This window comes from Buteo buteo, chromosome Z, assembly GCF_964188355.1.
Source record: "Buteo buteo chromosome Z, bButBut1.hap1.1, whole genome shotgun sequence".
Lineage (NCBI taxonomy): Eukaryota > Metazoa > Chordata > Aves > Accipitriformes > Accipitridae > Buteo > Buteo buteo.
The window spans coordinates 68,797,067-68,818,301 of NC_134204.1; the positions used below are offsets into that span (position 1 = coordinate 68,797,067).

Consider the following 21,235-nt stretch of genomic DNA (forward strand, 5'->3'; position numbering starts at 1 on the left):
TTTTAACTATGGGAAATATTGTTGACTATGCACAGAAACAAGCCCTTGCACTGGATGTGTGTTATTCTGGCACTGGTATTAATCGGCACAAAATATCCTCGCAACTAATTACACTTACAAAGTTTGCATATTTCATTTGAATGCAGCTCAAGACAAGAGCAAATTTCACACCAGTGAGAGGCCCGGTGCAGCTGGCTGTGTATAGCAGAGAGAACATCACTGATGGTGATTTGTCTGTGCTACGCTTGATGGCAGGAGGAAGTTGTTCCCTGGGAAGGCAGAGCTGGAGTCAGTTTGCAATTGCTCTTCCTGAGGAAGTAACAGATTGAGCTCATAACCGTGTGTGAGCTTTAGTTTAGCCTCAACACTCAGTATTTTGGTTATTGTTGCTATACCGTGGGATGGGGCTCCCACCGGGGAGATGAGCGGAAAGTCTCCAGGACAAGAGCGGTACTGGCTGCTGCGAGAGCCACCAGGCTGGCCCCGCCACAGGCACAGTGCACGGAAGAGAGCCGTGCACTGATGCAGTGTGTAGCCAGTGTGCTATGTGCTGAGCATTACGTACCCTTATTGGCTCCCACATGTTTATTAGGGGTGTTGGGGGCTTGGGTCTGTATTGTCCAGTAAGTTTAGGATGTAGTTTGTTAGGGTAGGGGAATGCGTGCAAACTAACAGCACAAATACCCAGCTTAGTCAACTGTGCATATGCTCCTGGAAACTCTAGTTCAGACGGGGAATGCTCGCAGGAACTAATGTGGTCATCCTTATTTATTTGCATAATCCCTTACATAATCATATCTCAAGCAGCATAGTTTTGTGTGTGTGGCTATAAATGAGTCCTATGAGAATTTCATTCATTTTTGGTGCTGGTTCTGGCCTCTTACATGATCTTGAACATGCCATCTCAGCTCTAGCCTTTCAGATTCCATAGTCTTCTGCATCCTGGGTTTTTTATATCATTGGCTATTCAAGGCAAGGACTAGACTCTTGGAATTTGCCTGGAAGCTAGTAGTTACATGCCCCAAGTAAGATCAGACCCTGAGGTACTCCTATAGCATAATTTGTTCTTTAGGTAGCTAACCAATAGGCCTTGTTAACAAATCAGGATCTTCTATAGCTTTCTCATTTTGGTGCATAGACTGGGATTAGAATCAGCAACGAGTTCACACTTCACAAAAATAAATAAAATTGGAGTTTCCTCAACAGGTTTGGTGTTTTTTTTTCTGGAAAACACAACAGGAAGTGCACTGGAGTGAAAGTATGTCACCTTGACATTTTATGTTTTTAAAGTGAAACCCGTCTGTATTCAAAAGATCCAGAAGAAGAAGAGCCACTCAGAATGGAAAGGGTTTTGATGGGTTCCCTTAACAGTTGGAAATGATTTGCTCCAAAGTCATACAGCTATCAGAAAATACTTGCATCAGTCTGAAATGAGGTATGAGGGCAAAACACTACCACTGTTAACCAAAGCAGGGTGACATTAGGTGGAAACTTGAATCCAGCAGGTGTCAAGCCACAAATCAATAGCAGGTGTCAAACTGAGTTTTGAATGAGTGAGCCCTAGTGGGAGATTAATAGCAGGATATCCAGATTCCAAACTCAGCCAGACAGGGTGTAAAGTGGTCGAAACTGGTAACGAAATAAGTGAGTCGGAAAGGAAGACTTAATTAAATCTGCTTTATTTTTTCTCTTAGTGAGCACTGTGAACTAACGTATATTTATCATTAACTCTTTTACTGACATAGCAGGCTTTTTACACCAGGAAAAATTTGCCAAAAACCCCAGGCAGTAACCTGTAATACTGAGTACAATCATGTTTTTTCTGTTATGCTTCAATGCCTAGACCAGGTAAATTCTTTTATAAACAGTGAATGTTCATATTGTGCACTAAAACAAATTTGATGTTTGTATGATGTAGTCATTCTTTTGACTACATCAAAGGTTAGATAATTGGGGGGTTTTTTTTGGCTTTGTCTCTTATAAACTTGGGGTTGCATGTGTTGTGGGTACTGTAAGAGTCTTAATCCCATTGAAAATGTTTTCTATGGTGAGCACATTTGAACCTTTTATTCAGGGGGAGTAAATGAATTGACAGACTTGCTTTTACTCTGTATTTTTTAATATTGCTAAAAGACCTGTTTGGATCATACGACTCATTTTCAAGTACTTTATTTGCTTTCTAAATGATTTTGCTCATGGAGATTTGTAGAGGCGTATTGACTGGGAACAAAGATTTCTCTACAAGTGAGAGTGAAGGGGGCAACCAGATGTTTCTTGCCATGACCAGCAACTAGATATTAAATCCATATTAAAAACTGTGGCACCCTTCACTGAACACTACAAAAGCATGGCTTACAAGAGATGGTACCTCCACACAGCCTTACTGCTGTAGAAGTCCCTGGGGTTTTGAAGATAGATGTTTTCTGCTGTGACCAAAGGGACCTCACTTGCAGCCAGGTCATCATCCCCATTTCCCCCCCCCCCCCTCTCTCTGCAGCCATCCTCTGGCTGCCAGTGCAGAGAGGTCATTGAGAGGTCTCAGCCCTCAGCTGCTCACAAATGTTCATCTCGTAAAAATGAACTCTATAGCCCAGCTCCCCCTACTAATTACTCTCTTAGTAAAAGTGGTTAGATAAAACTACTTATTTTGATTAGATATACAAGTTCATGTGCTAGAAACCGCTGCTGAGAATTCCTTATAGCTAGCATATAGTGTTTCTATTGATTTCTTTCACCTGCAGGAATAGCAAATAGTATTATTTCCATTCTAACTTGCATTCTGTTGTATTCTTTTATTTTTCTGTGACCCTACAGCATTTAGTAAGTGGGGGTTTTCTTGCCATTGAATCCATTGTTTGTGACCCTCAGAACTTGAAAAGCAGCTTTCCCGATGTGATGTTGAAGAGCAGCCTACTGTGTAGTTAACAGTGGATATATTCTTATGAACCAACTGCACATGTAAAGGCAAACATTTTTATAGCTCTTGTCAACAACCCACATCACAGGAGGTCTCACGTCCCTGTTTTGGCAAGAAACATTAATTTTGGCATTTGTTGCACATACCAGTCAATTAAGTGGAAAATCCATGCTGGGGCACAAGCAGAGCACTATGGAAGCCCTCCATTTGATTCCATCAGAGACTTAGGGTTTAAGGGAGACTGAAGCCCTGGGTCAGTCAGGGCTTGGTGGACTGCTGAGCTGGTATGTAGTAATGCATTAGTAGAACAAACTCATTAAGCAGAAACTAGTTGCTTGTGCACATCTACAGCTTTGAAAATACATCCTGTGGAGAGACGTTAGTGAGGTGCTGGCAAAAGGTTATGGTGTTGCTCCTGTAACAACTACTCCATTCCATCCTAAATGATTCTTCATGAAAAATCCATTAACTTGGCCTCCTTGAAGGCAAAAAAAAAAAACCACCAAAAAACCAAAAAAACCCCACATGGACTAAAATAAGAGGTGAAAGACTAGCAAATAACCATATGTTGCATTCTGTGGAAATCAGATGCATATTGAGACTACTACCAAGTTAAGGGTAAATAGATTCTACAGATGAGCTCAATCTCTAATGAATAAATGGAAGGCTTGAAATGTCTCCTGAGAAAACTGATTCAGTGCAGTTGCTTCCTGAGTTAATAGCCATATTGAGCTTTAGAACAGCCAAAAATTTCAAGAGGTTCTGCTCGTAGAATAAATCCAGGCAGCTCCTTTAATAAACAGAAAATGTGCACAAAAGATAAGCTACTTTTAAACTATGCCTCCTAAAATGGCCTCTTCTCTCAAGCTGCCACCAAGGGCATTCTAGAGTTCTTAATGCCAGTGTTACAGAAGCTTTCTTTGTGCACAACAGCACACATGTATTAATTCCCCCCAGAGAAACAGCAGAATTCCAGTTGTCTCTCAGAAATACCCACTCCACCAGCTTCCACCCCAATCACCCCAAAAATGCAAATGAAAGCCAAACGTGACAGGTCCAGATTGACTATATTCTGTGGTGAGAATTCCTCCCCAACCTGCAGTAAAGAGCAATTTTCATCAAGAATACATGAATTATGGAATAGCCCACTACCTTAGAAGCAAAATGGGTAGGTGGAGAACAGCCAGTCAACTAAGTAACAACATAAACGCCTTTTCCTGTAGGAGCTTGTACTCCTCTTCAGCACTTGCTTTGCTAATTGGGAATGAGGTGGAAAGTCTGAATTTCCCAGGCAAGTTTCTCCCAGCTCGAAACAGTAGCAAAGACTAATTTTCATCAATACTGTTTTGTAAAGGGCCTCCTTCCCTGTTTCCATACTTTATAGCATAAGCTACTCAGTTCTAGCTTTGGGGTAAGCAGTTGATTGCAGTGTCATAGGATACTGGAACTGTAAGCTTAAACATGCGGTCTTACTTAGCCAAAGTCAAATGCCTATGCTTACAGTAGGCAGTAGTCCTTATCACAGTGAAGATGGCAAAGCAAACTTAATGAGATCTTTGTCTCATCACAGCCCTTTCTCCCAGAAAAGTGCTGAGCTATCCAATTTTCTGTAATAATTTCTCATATGATGGCACAGCAAATGCACTTTTGGGAGTGTCCATACTGTTGAAATCAAGTTAGGCAGCCTGTAACTGAGATAGACAGCTTTTCAGTTGGGCAAAGAGACTCCCTTTAGTTCCAATGATGACATCATTTTTCTCTTGCTGTATTATCAAGATCCTTGAGATACAGAACCAGCTTTCTTGAAAGTACCAGCTGATGTCATGTCATGTCCTGGGACCAATGCACTTATTTCACCCCTGGCTCAAAGCACTGCCTCAGTCTGTTTTATTTCTGAAATCTCTTAGCAGGCCTAGCAGATGGGACACAGTTGTAGGTCTTGACTCTCCACAAAATAAAACTGAACCCCAAACGAACACAGCAAAAAACCACAGTATCTCATGCCCAGTCAGTGAAGTAAACTGAAAGCATCAGCTAAGTGCTTCTGGAATGGGGAAAGGCTGTCCTTTCGTGTCACAGGAGCCCTTAATTAACAGCAGTCTATGAACAGCCAGGGGACTTTCTTCTGAGGACCCAAGCCAAGCCCAGCTACTGAAATAGATTCCTCACATGAAAGGAGACTAAATTCTGCTCAAGAAAGCCAAATAATTTTTCAACAGTATTCCATAATGGAGTAGAACTGGTGCATTGCCATTACCATGCAAGAAAAGAAGGACTGGTGGTATACGGACCCTACTGGGGCTGATTTATTCTATCTACACCATCATACTCTTGGTATTAAAAAAAAATCTCACACAACTTAAATGTAACAATGTTTTTCATCTCTGTTAGCTGTGGTTTGGCTAGAACAATCAACGATAAATTAATTCTGAAAAATGTAATTCAAAATGTCCCACAAATGTGTTGCAAATTAAGGGCTTTAGGTTGCCAAGTTTAAAGACTAGTGGGGCTGATAGTCTGAAAAGGTGCCAGTAGGAACTGGAGAAGTGGGTGAAAAGCCAACAATTTTCTCTTGGAACAACCTGCATTTATCAAAATCTTCAGAATTATATCCACTAAGAAGTTTCTTTGTAGCACACAAAACACATAGTGACTGAAGAAACAAGGTATCTAGGAAGAAAAATAGGGTGCAGGAGGCTGACTTCTATTTTGTTTAAGCTCGTATTTATGTGCATAATAAAAGCACATTTAAAACCCGAATATTTAATACAAACTGAAATAGGAATTAATTTGTCATTAAGCCAATGGAAAGTATGATTTTAAAATCCAGTGTTAAGATTTTTAGAATAGATGGTAATAGATGGTGATGGTAAAAGTAATTTATATCTAAATCACAGCAACTGTAGGAAGCTCTGCATTTGTCCTCCACCTACCACACCAAGAGTTTCCCACAGGGGAGAACAACAAATAGCAAACAAGTTTCTGTTGCTTGGGAAAGCTGGGTAAGTAATGTACCTCCTTAATTCTGTTATTCTTAATCATTATAGTCCGCTTCTTTGCTTGATGCTGTTTAATCATGGGACATCCCAAAGCTATGAGCTGCATTTATTTTAGTTTGCTCCCTGATATAAAGGAAAGCTATAAGGGACATTTCTGCAGAAACTGCTGTTGTGATAGCAAGTAGAAATTTACAGACTGTTAGAAGACATACGTCAGTTCCTGTATTTCCCAAGATCGCAAGAAATAGTGGGTATTGATTTAGGAATGTCCTGCCTGTAAATGTCAGCTTTAAAACTGGAAACCAGAACTCTAAATATCAAAACTGAGTACTAAGAAAAGAGAAGTCCCTTCAGCAATTTGTGGTTTAAACATTAAGAAATCTTGATTTGTGATATAGGCCAAGCACTACTGTAACAGAGACAGCTCTTAGACATACCCTGTAAGAAGATACTTCTCCTTTATTTTCATAGAGGGAAAATAAATCACATGGTAACCTAAAATATTTAATACTAATGCCAAAGTTGCAATATAATTTCAGCTCCACTATGCAAACTTCAGCATGAATAGGTTAGTAATTTACTATGTACTAGTTTTTAAGAACTTTCTCTCTAAGAACAAATGAAAGGGTTTTGTTGGGTTTGGGGTTTTTTTTAACAAATTGGAAAGAACAACCACGTTACTTAGCCTAAAGTTTCTGAGTAGTAGCCACGGTGTGGGTTTGGGCAGCAATTTTTTTTTTAAGATAGATAGGAAACTTTCCTCTCCCAAAAGAAGTTTCATTTATGTGCAAAATGTAAAAAAATAAGATATTACAGAACTTTTCTGGACAACTATAATCTCCTTTGACAGTTGTTTTATCCAAAGCGCAGATGTTTGCCACTTAACCATGAATGTTGGCTGACCTGCCCAAACCTCAATGAAAAACAGTTGTAATAAGAAGGTTTCTCTGCAAATGGTTATGCAAACGGGAATCTTCATTTCATGTTCATGCTGAAGCATACCCTCTGTAATGCATTCAAAAGCACTAGGGTTTTGTGTGTATGTGTGTGTGTTTTTTTTTAAAGGCTCAGAAGTACATGTACTGAAATCACAGCTAAATGCTTATTAAAGTGATGAGGATATACACTATATCCGAAACAGTATTAACAACTAAATCAAGATGTAGATTATTCTTTCAGATTCCAAATTACATTGCAAAAATCCCCCGGAAACTGGTAGTTAGCTCTGTTGTTTTTTTTTTCATTAAGCAAAGTGGGTAACATTGTCTATCTACTCTTCTCCTTAGATGCATACACAATGTAATATAATCTTGGGGCAAAAATAGTAGCAAAGGAATAGACCTGTCTGAAGACTAGTTCTGCTGCTCAGATGGGCAGGAAAAGCATGCAAGGCCAAAGGAAAGCTTTGGTAGCAGGTCATCAGATGGTGAAAACTCATCAGAGAGAGACCATCTAAGCCCATACAATGTGCAACTTATGCATCCTTTTAATAACACTGTCACCTTTGACAATGATGGATTTATGGGTAGTGTGAATTCCTCTGCTAGACCATGAAAACAAGCATGTTGTGGTCCCTTGAAGAGATACATGCAGAATTCAAGTTTACCTTTAAATAGTCACATTCTAGCTGTTACAGCTACAATAAGGGGCTGGAAAGCAACTGAAGCCAACTTCCATCAAAATCAGCTCACTACTTTCTTGGGACAATGCAGTCTTTTTAGGGAGAGATGTAAGAAAGCAATTGGCCATCTCCTCACTCCTTTATTTTACAGGAATTTGCTTTATGGGTGGGGTTGAATCTTTTTGTAGAAGGGACATGATTTGGTATTTCCCTAAAGAAAAAAAAATATAGCCCCACACCAGTTGCTGAAAGCTTCCGGACTCCTACTAATCTCCATGCCTTCTAAATGGAAAAAAATCTCAAGAGAGCTTAAGGACAAGAATAAGGTTTGTAACTTACCCAGTTCTGTCTTTTTGTTTGTCTTTTTTTTTTTTTTTGTCTATGCATACACACAAATGCATACAAACATCATTAAGGGGTGGTCAAAAGGTTTAGTGAATCCCTTTTAAGGTAGCACACACAAAATGGCCATGATAACCTCCCTGTATCTTGCTTTCTTTGTATGGCTGAGATCACAGTTGTTTGCTATGTCTTGCAAAAGGTATCCAAGGTCTGAGTTGCCACTTTTTCAGTGCCTCTAGAAGGCTGTAACACTAGTTTTAACTTCCACAACTTCACCAACGTACGTTTTGATGGCATTTGGCACTACATTTTAACTAAACTTTGAATGGGCATTACAAATAGGAAACACCTAAGGTACTGAGATATAAAAGCATAGTGTAAAGTGAATCCATGATTGGACTTTAATGTATTAATGATTTTTATCCTCTTAAAACACAATGTTGCATCAGTTTCACAGCACAGAATAATGGCATTATCCTACCCATAATTAAACAGTACTAATGTAACCTTTTTTAAACTCTTGACTATGCCAAGTTTCTGCTAGAGGGTCGATGCTTTAATATGACAAATGTATTAAAAGGAAAAATGTTATCAATTTATTTCTGAATTTTGATAATTAAAGCCACTATTTATGTATGCTGCAGGAAAAATAAATTAACTGCGAAAGTATACCGCTTGAGTGTTATGTTGTGTTATTTATAAAGGTAGGTCTTTGGAAATCCAGTACAATTGTTTTCTTTCATCATTACAGAAGTCACTTCTTTGTAATTGAAAATGAATGCCAGACAAGAACTATTGTTACAGCATCTCAGAAGACTGTAACTACATTGTAAGCTACATATAACTTCTCCTATTTGTCAAGTTTTTATGCTTATAATCAAATCTCCATGAGCTATTTTCACTTCTAAAAAGTGAATGGCCAGATAATGCAACTGAGTAAGAAGTTACTGTCTTACTGAAAATATACATAGTTTGACTACAGTATGGCTCATATATATGCGAGTAGGTGTTCATTAACAATGTACAAGGAACACTTAAGCAATCTTTGCCCCAGAGAAAATTCAAATTTGAGCAGTCAAAATATTCTAGGTCATGGCTGAAGAAAATCTTTCATGCTTTATGTAGCACATGCATATATTACGTCTTGTTCTAAACAAGGTACTGTCCTGTCCTCCTTTCAGTAACTGTTACCGTTCATTATAAACTATACTATTTTGGAGAATCAGAACATGATTTAGAAAAAAGGATTTGTGAAGAAAACTGTTTCAATTTCTAGAAGTCAAGTTCCTTTTTATTCTCACCTCAGAGAGAATTGGGGAAGAAAACAAACAGCTTTCTCTTTCTAGGTGGGAAAAGAAAAGAAATAGGTGGAACAAATACATCAGAAACTATACTCTTTACAGTTTGTGGCATTTTCCTCATGATATTGCATTCCTATACATGACTTCTGATGGACAAAAGTACAATGTATTTACTGTTTAAGTAAAACATGGGAAGGGATCTTAAATGATATTCCTTCAGATGTCTAACCTAATAATCTATTTCTTGGCAAATTCTGGTGTACTATCCTTACATCAGTTCCCAGTTGTTCTAGCCTAGTAATACATTAATCAGCTCTCTCTGCTGGACACTAGTGGCTTGTATAAAATGAGTTCACATTTTGAACACACATTTCTCTGGCACATTTCTGGCACCTTTCCGGGAATATTCAGAGCCTAGTGACCAAACAAACATGAATAAAAGTGAATTTTCTCTCTTAAAAAATTACAAGTAATGCTGAAGCCATATGTCGGAGACTGTGATGCTTTCATTACTGGCACAGGCCAAGTTTGCTCTTTATAATTTAAAATGCAACAAGGGGAAAAAAAAGGCATGAAAAGTTCAGAGTGCAAATATTCTTTGGTTTACTTGTTACAACAAAAGGACACAGCAAACAGCAAAAACACTGGCAATTAAATAAACAGCAAATTCTTTATAAGCTTCCTAACAAAAATGCTTCTGGTGTTTGAAATGTATTAACTTCATGCTTTTAAGTACATTACAGTGTCTAGAAAGTCACATTTTTTTATCCCCCAAGGGCAAGGCAGGTAGAAGATGAGAGAGGAAAAAGATGGATGAAAATAAGAGGGGAAAAAAGAAGAAGAAACAAAATTTATCCAACATTCCATTTTTTCATTAGTTAAATAGTATATAACACAATACAACTAATTGCTGTTTCTAGTTTCATTGTACACAAAGCAAATTGGCTTGGAATTTATTTTCAGCAGATCAAGCTTTCTGAATTCACATCATCATACACATCAGCCTAGTGTATAAAATATACTGCCTCACACCTTTTCAGAAAGAATTGTGACTTATTAGCAGGATTCTATATATCTTAAGGAATTGCACAGGTAAGTCACTGTGTTTTACCTTACCATAGGTAGAGTTAAAATTACGTACCGCAGGTGGTTTCTAGGGAATACTCTTCCCCAGTTAGGCTATTTTACTGTAGCTTATTCCTCAAATAATCCCCATTTAATCAAAGGAAGCAAGCATCTGTGCAGGTCTATAAGGATCTATACTTGGTAGCCTTGCAGACAGGAAGTTTTCACCACTGAGCTGGAGATGAACAAGCCTGTTAAGACTCTACATGACAGCATCACTGATATTATTTGAAACTGAATGCTTCATAAGGGCAACATTAGGAAGCTGTGATCTGTGCAGAGAGCATAAAAGACTATAAATGAATCAAATACATCTATTTTACAAATAAGTCAGAGAAATTATAGAGTATACCATCACCACGATAGTCTGTTACTGACATACTGGACTCTGATAGTTTAGAAATAATTCTGTAAATCTATGAAAGATGTGGATTGTCTGACAGCATATTGTTTTGTTTTGTATATCTATCTTGCAAGACTCTTACTCTACTTGGAGCGTTCTCTTTTGTCTTTATCCAGCTGTTTCCATAGGCAAAGCACAGTAAAAAAAGTCATGTGCAGTCTTTCTTCCAGATGGACTATGAATAGCAACAGATAGCTCATAACAAGGAATCAATTTAATAAAGATATTTTAGAAATAATTGTCAAAATGTAAAAAAACATTTTTGCATGCTCCCTTATTCCTTCATAAATCAACAGTGTTTCATCTACAAGTAACGCATAGGCAGTCAACATTAATACAAGTACCTATATGTTCCCCTCATCTAGCATTTTGTTGACACCATCACAAAGCTTCTGCAAATGGAGTTTATAAGGTCCAAAGGGATTGTACAAGGCAGCCAAAAATTCACAATCAGAGAAGTGATCAAACACATTGTTGACGCGTCCATGTGACTTTGCAGTTAGGTGACGCTGAATGATTTCATGAAGTAGCTCTCTACAATCATTTAACAGTTTGGACAAAAAATTCCTGTCAAAGGTATAATCCACCTGATGGAAACTGACCACGGTCTTAGCCAGCTGATGAACTTTCTTCTTGAATTTCTCCATCAACGCTATTTCATCCTGATTAAATTGGTTGTTCCTGTAGAGAATTGCCAATTTGAGGACTATTTTAATGAGGTTTTTGATGATTTTCTCTGCTTCCTTTTTATTTTGTGTATATTCCTTTGTCACTCTATAAAGCTCATCTAAAACATCACTGCTTGTATCATCGATCAAAGTAGTTGCTATTGATTTGGACACCATTTTTCCAAGGATCTTCTTCTGGGCCTGAATGGCCAGACTTTTGGAGTTGAAGACATCTGTGGCCACTGGGGGGAGAAAAAAAAGTATGCAGTCAATACTACATAACAGACGTACTAGGGACAGTAAGTTGAGGAATAGTTCCATGTCTATCCATTCATATTAGTCTTACTAACTGCCACAAAAATAATGCAAACTTACACATGCAGTTGCAGAAAACCCCACCTTTTCAATCGCTAAAACTTGTCTCTAGGTTTACATTCTTTTATACTGTTTTACTTTTGAGAAAATATAAAAACAAGATAGAACTTGCTCAAAAATGGTTTAAAATAAACCTGCCCTATTTGATCAGATAAGTCGTAAGTCTGATCTGATTCTCATATTCATAATGAATTCTGAAACCACGACTATCCCAATCTCATGACAATTACCACTGCTACTTAAAGATAGTAATTCAGTGAATCAACCATTGTAAAACTTTTTCATGCTTAGCATGACATGATCAGTGATCTCAGATCCCACACATCTATTATATTTATATATATATTTTATACATATATATAGCTATATATAAACAAATACAATATAAACACAAAAATCCCTTATCAGCAAACACTGAGATTCTCTGAATGCAATCTGAAGCAGCTAATTTTCAGAAGGAAAGCAAGTATAGATTTAGCAATTCTATGTCCTATACTTAATGCAGAAATAGACAAAAATAAACAGTGTAGGGATTGCCATTAACATTTGCTAGCATAACCTCATAAAGAAATCCTTCTGTGACCAACAAAGTATATCCTAGAACAGATTTCCACCTCCAAAACTATGCTTGATTGCACTGATATACCTAATGACCAGTTTGTAATTTCTTCAAATACTTAAAAGACCCCAAATGCTCTTTCAGAAACTTGTGTTGTGAAATGTTACAGGTCATGTTCTGTTACCAGTGACAACTATTTACACCACATTGCCTTTGCAGCACCTTCTCCAGTAAGGCACATTTGATTTCATATTGAACTGTCTGGGAGATGGCTGCCTTTATGCTGTAGCTTTCCTGGAGTCTCAGACAGGCTGAAGGAAAGCTTCATCTGTTTACATTTACTTCACATATGGAAGGTTTGCTTTGCCAACACAGGGCCTGGAAATGTGGGGTTTTGTGGCTTCGTCCCCCCCCCCCCTTTAATGAAAACATAAACTCTGCAGATGCCAAACAGTAAGTCCCTGAATTTGGAAAAGGTTTCCTCTTAACTGTTCGTATTTGGGCAGCTAGGTGTGTTCAGACACAGGGTGCCTCTAGAGTTCCAGCAGTAAGAAGGAACCTGTCCTTCAGGACATGAGACACAAATCTGTATTTTTTCTTCAACTCTACCTTTGTGAAACTTGGTAACAATCTCTATTTCAGTCATCTCAGAAACTTCCAAGCAGGTTTTGTTTCCTAAGCCTTTTAGTACATACCTGTATTTTGTTTTGAAGCATGAAGTATTTGAGTGCATTTTTTTAGAATCTTCACTACATGAGGACACTCAAAAAGCAGAGAACCCATTCTTAACCATCTTGAGCAAAGCACTCGAGATCACAAGACATGTTTCTCAACCACAAAGATACAGGAAGACGTTAAAGATGTTAAGCAGTCAATCTGAACTGAAAATATTTGATTCACTTTTCGTGTTTTTAAATGTAAAATTGCAACTGTTGCTATTAAAAAAAACAAAACTAATCGAAGTATTTCAAAGGGTGGTCAAATACTAGAACTCAACAGCCAATGCTTTACAAAGATCTACAGATGAACGATAGCTTTTTTCCCTCCAAAACAATATTGATTGTTCTTTCATAACTTTTTTTTTTAAAAAGCCTTCCAATTTAGTAATTGCTCATGATGTCTTCTTTCTGACACTCCACAAAGATATACAGATGTTCGTACTAAAAATTTGCTGTTTCAAAGTTTCTTCCATAAATTTGCAGAGAAAAAACCCCCGCAATACAATATATATGTATTTTAAAATGTTCTGTCCCAGGGTGCTGTAGGTAGTCTTATAAAATGCTATCTATATCACACAGAATGCTCCATGGTAATTGAACAGAAATCCCTACAACCTGCCTCCAGCAAGTTGCACAAACAGTCAGGTATGGTTCTAAGAATTTACCTGCAAAGCATCAATTTCAAGAAACTGAAAACATGGCAGTTTTCAAAAAAATTTACAGTTTTTCAACAAAAACCCCATTACATTACGTAATTTAACATTTGACAAAGTAGAGCTCGACATGTAATTACCATTGCTTAAGCAAAACAGGAATTGCTCACTTACATGAGGTGTTAAACTCTTTATGGCATTTCTCTAAAAACTGTCCAAGTTTTGGGACCACCCAGCACGACCTATTTTCCATCTGCTTTGCAATACACCAGAAGTCAGTTTAATTTTCCCTGTGGTATTACATGGGTTCTAATTTAATTGCTACATACAAAACTTTCAGACTTCAGTATTTCATTTCAGTCAATCCAAAAAGGAACTTGAAAACTGTATTTTATAATCAGAATTTTTCCTCATTACCAATGTCAGAAAGACCTAAAGTGTATTTCACAGTCAATTGCTTAAATAAAACTGAATTTAAGCAGTAAGATTACAGAGCTCCTTCAGACCGAACATACATACTTCCTTAAAAAACAGTAAAATTATTACTTACTTGTTCATCAGATGGAAGTGCAATTGTTAATGCTAACAGCAGAAAGAGAGACAAAATATCGGAGGCGAAGACGGGCCTGGGGCTTACTTATTCTGCTAAATCCAGCACACACTTTATCATGGGCTTTGAAATGCTGTCGGAAGCTATCACAGAGCGAACACGGGTTGTTCCTCCTCACGGTACTGGCAGCTCTTCTCAGCTACCTTTCTCTCCTGCCCGTGCTGCTTCATTTTGCTTTGGCACCTCAGAATGCAAAAATACATTGCGGTGGTTTCACTTCCTTGAAAAGAGAGCTCAAAGGAAATTGCACTGCTGAGCAAGCAGTGCAACACCAATAGCCGTTATTACTAACTGACAACTGGTACAATTAGCAGAAAGGGAGGGAGAAGAAAGGTCCTGTGACTCGAAAGGGCAAGGGACGTGTCAAAAAGAGGTTAAAACATTAACCTGGTATCTGCAAACGCAGATACTCGCGTGCATGGCAGAAGCCCGATTCATGGGTCACAGGGTGCTGGTGAGGGGCGGCTGCCGGCTGCACGCATCAGCAGCACCCCATTCCCAACGTGAGGACAGCCGAGCATCCCCTTTCAAACCTCTGACTACAGATTTCAGACGCGAGTACCTAAAAATAAGCCTGTAAATCCACATTTAGACAACTACTTAAAGCAGCCTCATTTTGTCAGGGCTGATTGTATGTAGTCACATTTTAAGAGTGATTACAGTAGTGGGCCAGGATATATAAATCTCTGACCACACCTATTGTATTGACAGGTCCCATCCTTGCACTTTAAACTGAAACAGTGACATTTCTCTGGTGGCTTGCAGCACACCCAGAATTTGGGCATGTAATCCCACTAATTTTAAGCATCTCACAGTTTTTCCTCATGACTGCTCTTTATAGCTCCTATTTCTTTCCTGTGCAGTTTTACATGTCACTTTTGAAAAGTGTATCATCAAAAAATACCCCTGTGAAATCAGTGGAATGTCATTTTCTGTACAATCTATACAAATAAACATGATTATGTTCAGTAGAGCCACACCTCCACAGACAAGAGCAGTCCAAAGGGAAAGGCTCTGAGAGGAAATCCTGCCTCCATCGCTTTGAAATTCAGAGGATCTTAGGGATTAATGGGGACATCTGCAAAGTCTTCTTATTTATGATTTAGAGGAGCAAACACGTTGCTAGAGACTGCCTCCTGTGAAAGCTGGGAGCTTATTAATTATGAAACTTCTTAATTTTTGCAACCAACAGTATATTGTTTAACATTAGTATTTTGTGTGTCAAAATCAATAAATATTGGACATGTAGCATTCTGGATGTATTTTCCCCAAAATATTTTACCTTATACATGTTTTCCTTAAAACTGTGGTGGAATTATAAACTTTCAGTGAAAATTTAGAACTGTGGGTTAATAAGGTCTCAGGAGACTGGTATAAAAGTACAAGCAAGCTACTACTTATGGCTGTGATGCTAACTTTTCCCTGACGTGGAAGCTAGTACACCTCCCTCTGTACTGTGGCAAATGCCAATTACCAAACACCCTATTTCTCAACTCTATTTAAACTAAAAAAAAAAAAAACAAACCCCAAAACCAAAACACCACCCCTTTTCCCCCCGCCAAAAACTCCAATGTAGTATTTGGAAAAAAAAAAAGTTGAATCAGACAATTTCACTGCCTTAAATCAAGGCAGAATATTTTTTCCACAAGATAAGTGATATTGAACCTACCATTGAATGTTCAGTTGAGTGTATTCAATCTCATGTACATTGACAATGAATACTTGAGTCCCTGAGTATTTTTAAGCTTGTTGTAATAAAGGACGACCATAAAAAAAGCATCCAGTAAAAACTTCCAGTGAACCATGTTAAATTCCATGAGCAAGTCAAGAGTTGAGCATGCTGACATGAGTTGCATTTCTAGTGTATGTACTCAGTATGTTGATACAACAGTCCCAGCAGAAGAGAAAATGTGACTGTGAAGCCATTAATAACAACGCTGCTGTGTGAGACCCAGATCTCATTTTAGTGATTGGCATACCATGTACTGCGCTAGTACCTGGTGAGTGCAAGGTCCAAAAATAACAGGGGGTTTGGGGCAAGGCACGAAGAACACTTACACAGGATTAGGAGGCAAGAGACAGCATGGACTGTATGCTTCAGGCAGCATTTCAAAGACTGTATCACATAGCTTTGAGAAATGTGGCAACCGATTTCCTGCCAGGCATCCTGTGTGGACGAGCGTGTTTGCCTCTCTACAGACTGTGGGCGAGAGCTACAGCTAAAAGCCCGTGCATGCCATATGAATTACATGTTCAGTCAGACTCCCAGAGTGAAAGAGCATCATTTCCCTGGAGGGAGGCAAAATGAAATCAAGCAGGATTGACAGCACTACACTGTCCAAGTGTATGTGACCATGAGTCATGCACCTCCAAAATCATGAGATCGCCTAGATATCAATGGATAAAAAAATTACTGAATTTTTACTTTTTCTTGTGCCTTCTGATTTCTGGGTCTTTACAGGGCTACCCTTGTTTTCAGGAATGATAAAGGCCAGAAACATTTAAAAAAAATAAATACACTGAGGCATATAAACATATGACTTCATGTATAAACACATGACTTCAGTAAGGTAAAGCTCCAATGGTGATAAACGGCAAGAGCTAGCATCAGTGAGCGAACAAGTCCTGAAGTACTGAACAGCCAGAAATAGAGTCATAAACCTGTTACCAGGGCTGTAACAATTTTCACAATGTACTTATTACGTGACGATAAGATTAAAAAATGAGTGGTAGGACACAGACTATGAATTCTTCAGATATGAATAAGGTAAGCTGATTTTTCTAGCAGCCACCATGATTTATAGCTTCTTAATAACCATCAGAGCGAGTGAGTCATGGTTTCAAAGAACATTTTTTGGTGGTGTGATTTTTTTTAATTTTTTTTTTTTTTTTTTTTAAAACAGAAGCGTCAGTATTTTGATTCTTATCTAAGTGCTTCAAAGTTTCCTGGGTGAAAGGTGTGTAACAAACTTTTTAAGAGCACTGATAAAGTCCTTGCAATGTACAAATCCTTCCAAAAACCCAGCAGTCCCCAGATGGTCATTTCAGCATATTGGCCTGTCTCTGTGTTTGCAAGTGTTTGTTCACTTGTTGGCTTTTCAAAAGCTGATAAAAACTGAAGCTTGTACCAGACCTGCAAGACCAGCATCCTTGTACCAGACAGTGCTCTGACAGCTTTCACTCTTCAACCTCAGACACTGGGACTGCAACTTCTAAGCTGGCCGATGGCAGGGGTGAGAAGATGCCAGGGCAGCCACAGAGTTTATGAGAAAAGGACTGCAACAGGGCAGATAGCTTGGGCAAGCACCATCAGGCAGTGGAAAACCCAGAGGGCAAACAGCTAAGCGCAGAAGGAGAAAAAAAAAACCCAGACAAAACAAGGGCCCTATACAGTTCTTATTCCTTCCATATATCTCTCTACTTTTTTGATTCAGGTACACAAGGTCCTTATTTGAAAAGCAAATATTTTATCTGGCACTTTGTTTTTAAAAAGGGAGATTTATATATGAATAGCGATTTTAACTAGAAAACAGTTTAAATTAAAATTTTCAATGCATACAAAGCATTCGTTCACAAAGGTAAGTAACCTTTGCCTACAGTTCTCTTAATAGGTACAGTAAATTGTACTAAATTCTCACTCGCCATAACTTTTATCAACTGAGCATACTATGAGAATGTTAGTTAGTCAAGCAATGTGTACTAATTTTAATATTCACACTGGAAGACCTTTAAAGGAAAAAATACCCCAGCTGAAGCCAAACCTAATGCATGGCAAACACTGCATGAACAGGCTTACTGGATTTGGAAGTCAGCTCTGCAGCTGCAAGTCATTCTGAAGCAAGAGTTAATCAAGCAATTTTGAAAAAAAAATCTGGCTAATGAAGCCGTTTTTGAAATATACAGTATGTCTAACCTGCATACTCATGCTGAAAGTAAGCATACATTCAGCAGCAGCAACACAGGAAAGAGAAAAGCTAGAAAAACACCACTGAGAACACCTTCTTTTACTCAATAAAGTGCCAAAGAAGTCATTGTCAATAGATTTGCAGAACGCATACAATGTTGTTATATGCTTCCTGATTTTTCTATTTAATTCTAGCCTTAGTGTATTATTATGTCCAAAATTTGACCAACAGCAAAAGACAACCCACAATCTAGCTGCAAACCCAAAAACAAACCATGAAAAAAACAGAAAACAAAACACTTTTTTGATCGAGAGGTAAGAAGAATTGCCAAAAAAAGTACCTGGAAGTTAAGGCTGGGTAGCGTGGCAAGGAACGATGCTATTTCCAACAAGAATGTATGTGTAGAGTTTTGCAGTCCCATGAGAGCAGTCTGTGCCAACAAGTTATTCTGGTTTTACATGCCTATGCTTCCCACAGCCACCCTGTGCATCACATGATACGTATACTGTAGCTAATTTAGAAGTTTAAAAAGCCTTTTTAAAAGCCCTTTTTCCTAGAGCCTCTGTGTGTATTTTAATTAACAGTGCAGCTTTAATAAGGAAAAAGAATTCAGATTAACTTCTGATGACTGCTCTTAGAGAAGCATATTTTAAAATAAGTTGGATATTAAACAGAGAAAATGACAGTTGCACAGAGTAGGGTCATGAACTTAATCTGGTATTTCACTCCTTTGCCACCATTTGTTTTCCTTGCTGGAATGTAACAACAGGTGTTGTGGTATTAAATATGCAGCCTGTATATTTCAGCTGTTGGCCATTTCAGGCCTACATCAAGTTCCTCTCTATCTACCAGGTGTCCATGCACACTCAACAGTAATACTGCACAAATTGTTTCATAGGAAATAAAGTGAATCTTAGGTCACTCCCTTTGATCAAGCAAATGCCATGCAGGTAGTGTATTTTTTAGTCCAGCCTTAGAAACATGTACCAAACTGCAGAAAGGCAAAGTGCCAAGCTCCCTAACCCAGGTGTCACTTCCAGTAAAATAATCTGGCTGTTACTACTGAATGTTTTACCAAGACTTAAAGTTTAAAAAGAGGTATCTAATTGGTCTTACAACCATCTGGGCAAAAGGATTGTCTTCCCACAAGAAAATGTTAGCCGTAGGCACAGGACCTAGAGTATAACAGAAGAGCTTCTGGCTTGAATGCAGAAGGAAAAACACTGAGACCAGTATCCCTGGGGAACTCTGAATCCATTGCAGAGACTTAAATTTTACTGGGGCCGGGGTGTGGGGCTGGGGTTAAGAAGAAGTTTAAGATACATGTGGCAAAAATACAATGAACTGGAAGGTCAAGACAAGATGGCAACCTGGCACAAGAGGCAGGGAACTCAACCATAAGGACAAAGTAGCAACCTGGCTGTCAAAATGCAAGGGGCACATATTTTGAATGGCATGCAAAGAAAGCCACAGCAGATGCTTCAGAGTTCAAATGACAGAAAGGTTTGTGAGTCATCTTACAATGGCTTTGAAAGTAGCTAATAACGTCTTTCCAGTTCTCATTCTCTGTTCTTCTCAATGTTGATCTGTATGCCACCCTGTCTGTTCTTTGCAGACAGAACAGGAATCCTTAGGTATTACCCCTGTATTTTCCACTGGTTGCCCGGAGAAACTAAATGACACCTGCCTCCCTCTCACATAATTTGATTGTTGTTTTCTCCTTTCCAAAGAAACTTCTTAAGCACTGAAGATTGCCACAGCTACAGGCCAGACACAGAAAAAAACAGTAGTGATTCCCGGGGCACTCAATTCTCAGGCATCTGGTTAGTATATTCTTTTTTCAATATCAACATTGAAATGCAGATTATAAAACACAGGAATATATGGCATCTAAAAATTTTACTTATCAGATCCTGGCTGTTCATTAGGCCTGGGACACTAGTGACACACTTCATCTCTTTTGCAGTTTTTAATTTTTCACTACCTGTTTTCCTGTTTTATAGCATAAAGGATAAGTTTTCTGGCATTAAATGAAAGGCTGTACATAGAATATATGCTTTGTCTACTCTTCCACACAAATCATTCATGGTACCTGCGATTATGGAGTACTACACTTGGTGGCCGTAGCGGTCTTTTTCCATTGTCCCTGCTAACACGCATTTCCCTTACTTTCCTTTTCCACAAGAAGCAAATAAACCAACACCTCAGTTTTAATTTTTTCTCCCAATATTTAGTAGCCACGGCCTGTTCCCTCTGTATCCAGACTGCAACTACCAGGACTTTCATCTAAACTTCCAGCCATGAAACCAATGGTTGAGAATATTTTCTCTCCTTCATTCCCTTACTCCCTCACTGTTAGTTCAGAACAGGCTCCCCAAGACACAAAAGCACCGTCTACCTTTTGGAGGTTTTGCTTTATTCCTGGCATGTCCAATTAAAAACCAATGCTCAAAACAGCTGAAAAAGTATGCAAAGTATTTCTATACATAAACACTTACTGGGGAAAAAAAAAAAGCAAAACACACCTTTAAAATCTTTGACTTAACAACACTTAAACTCTCAAGCTTAAATTGTGACTGTCAAAAGATAGGTCATAGGTCCACCTCCCCACAAATCTTAAGAGTTTGATTTTGCTTTCATTAATGTCATTAAATCCTAGTAAAGGACAAAGCATAAGAGAAAATTTGTGTCTTTAATACTGTTAGCAACTTGTTCTTCTGTAAAATTAAATCTTCTGGTTAAACATCATGTGTGTGACAGTGTAATCTTCTTTTATGTCAGGAAAAAGTATTATTCGAATACAGAACTTTGATACCTAGTAAAGCACCAGCAATCCTATTTATTTTTAAATGTTGCAAATATATTTACTGACTAAAACTAGACAGTCTCCAGAGATCCCTTTGAGCCTCAACTGTCCTGTGATTCTGTAAAACCTGCATCTGTTTTGTATTTCACTCCTCAGAGCAAGGCATAGGGAATGGAGTGCACTGTTTTTTACAGCTGTTAACTACTATAGAATGTAAGTGTCCAGCTTCTTT

General features: G+C 38.3%; 1 protein-coding gene across 6 annotated transcripts in view; it reads right to left on the reverse strand.

The window, feature by feature from the left end:
* Positions 1-9,759: 9,759 nt before the first annotated feature.
* The window catches only part of TNFAIP8 (TNF alpha induced protein 8), a 61,922-nt gene continuing 50,446 nt past the window's right edge, over positions 9,760-21,235 (reverse strand). For 4 of the 6 annotated variants that reach the window (XM_075020452.1, XM_075020451.1, XM_075020457.1 and 1 more), the window contains exon 2: positions 9,760-11,618. In XM_075020452.1, coding sequence (XP_074876553.1) covers positions 11,053-11,618 — 566 coding nt within the window. In that variant the 3' untranslated portion in view covers positions 9,760-11,052. Of the gene's footprint in view, positions 11,619-14,232; positions 15,410-18,537; positions 18,647-21,235 lie in introns of those variants that run through there. The other 2 variants (XM_075020455.1, XM_075020453.1) reach the window with 2 other exon arrangements.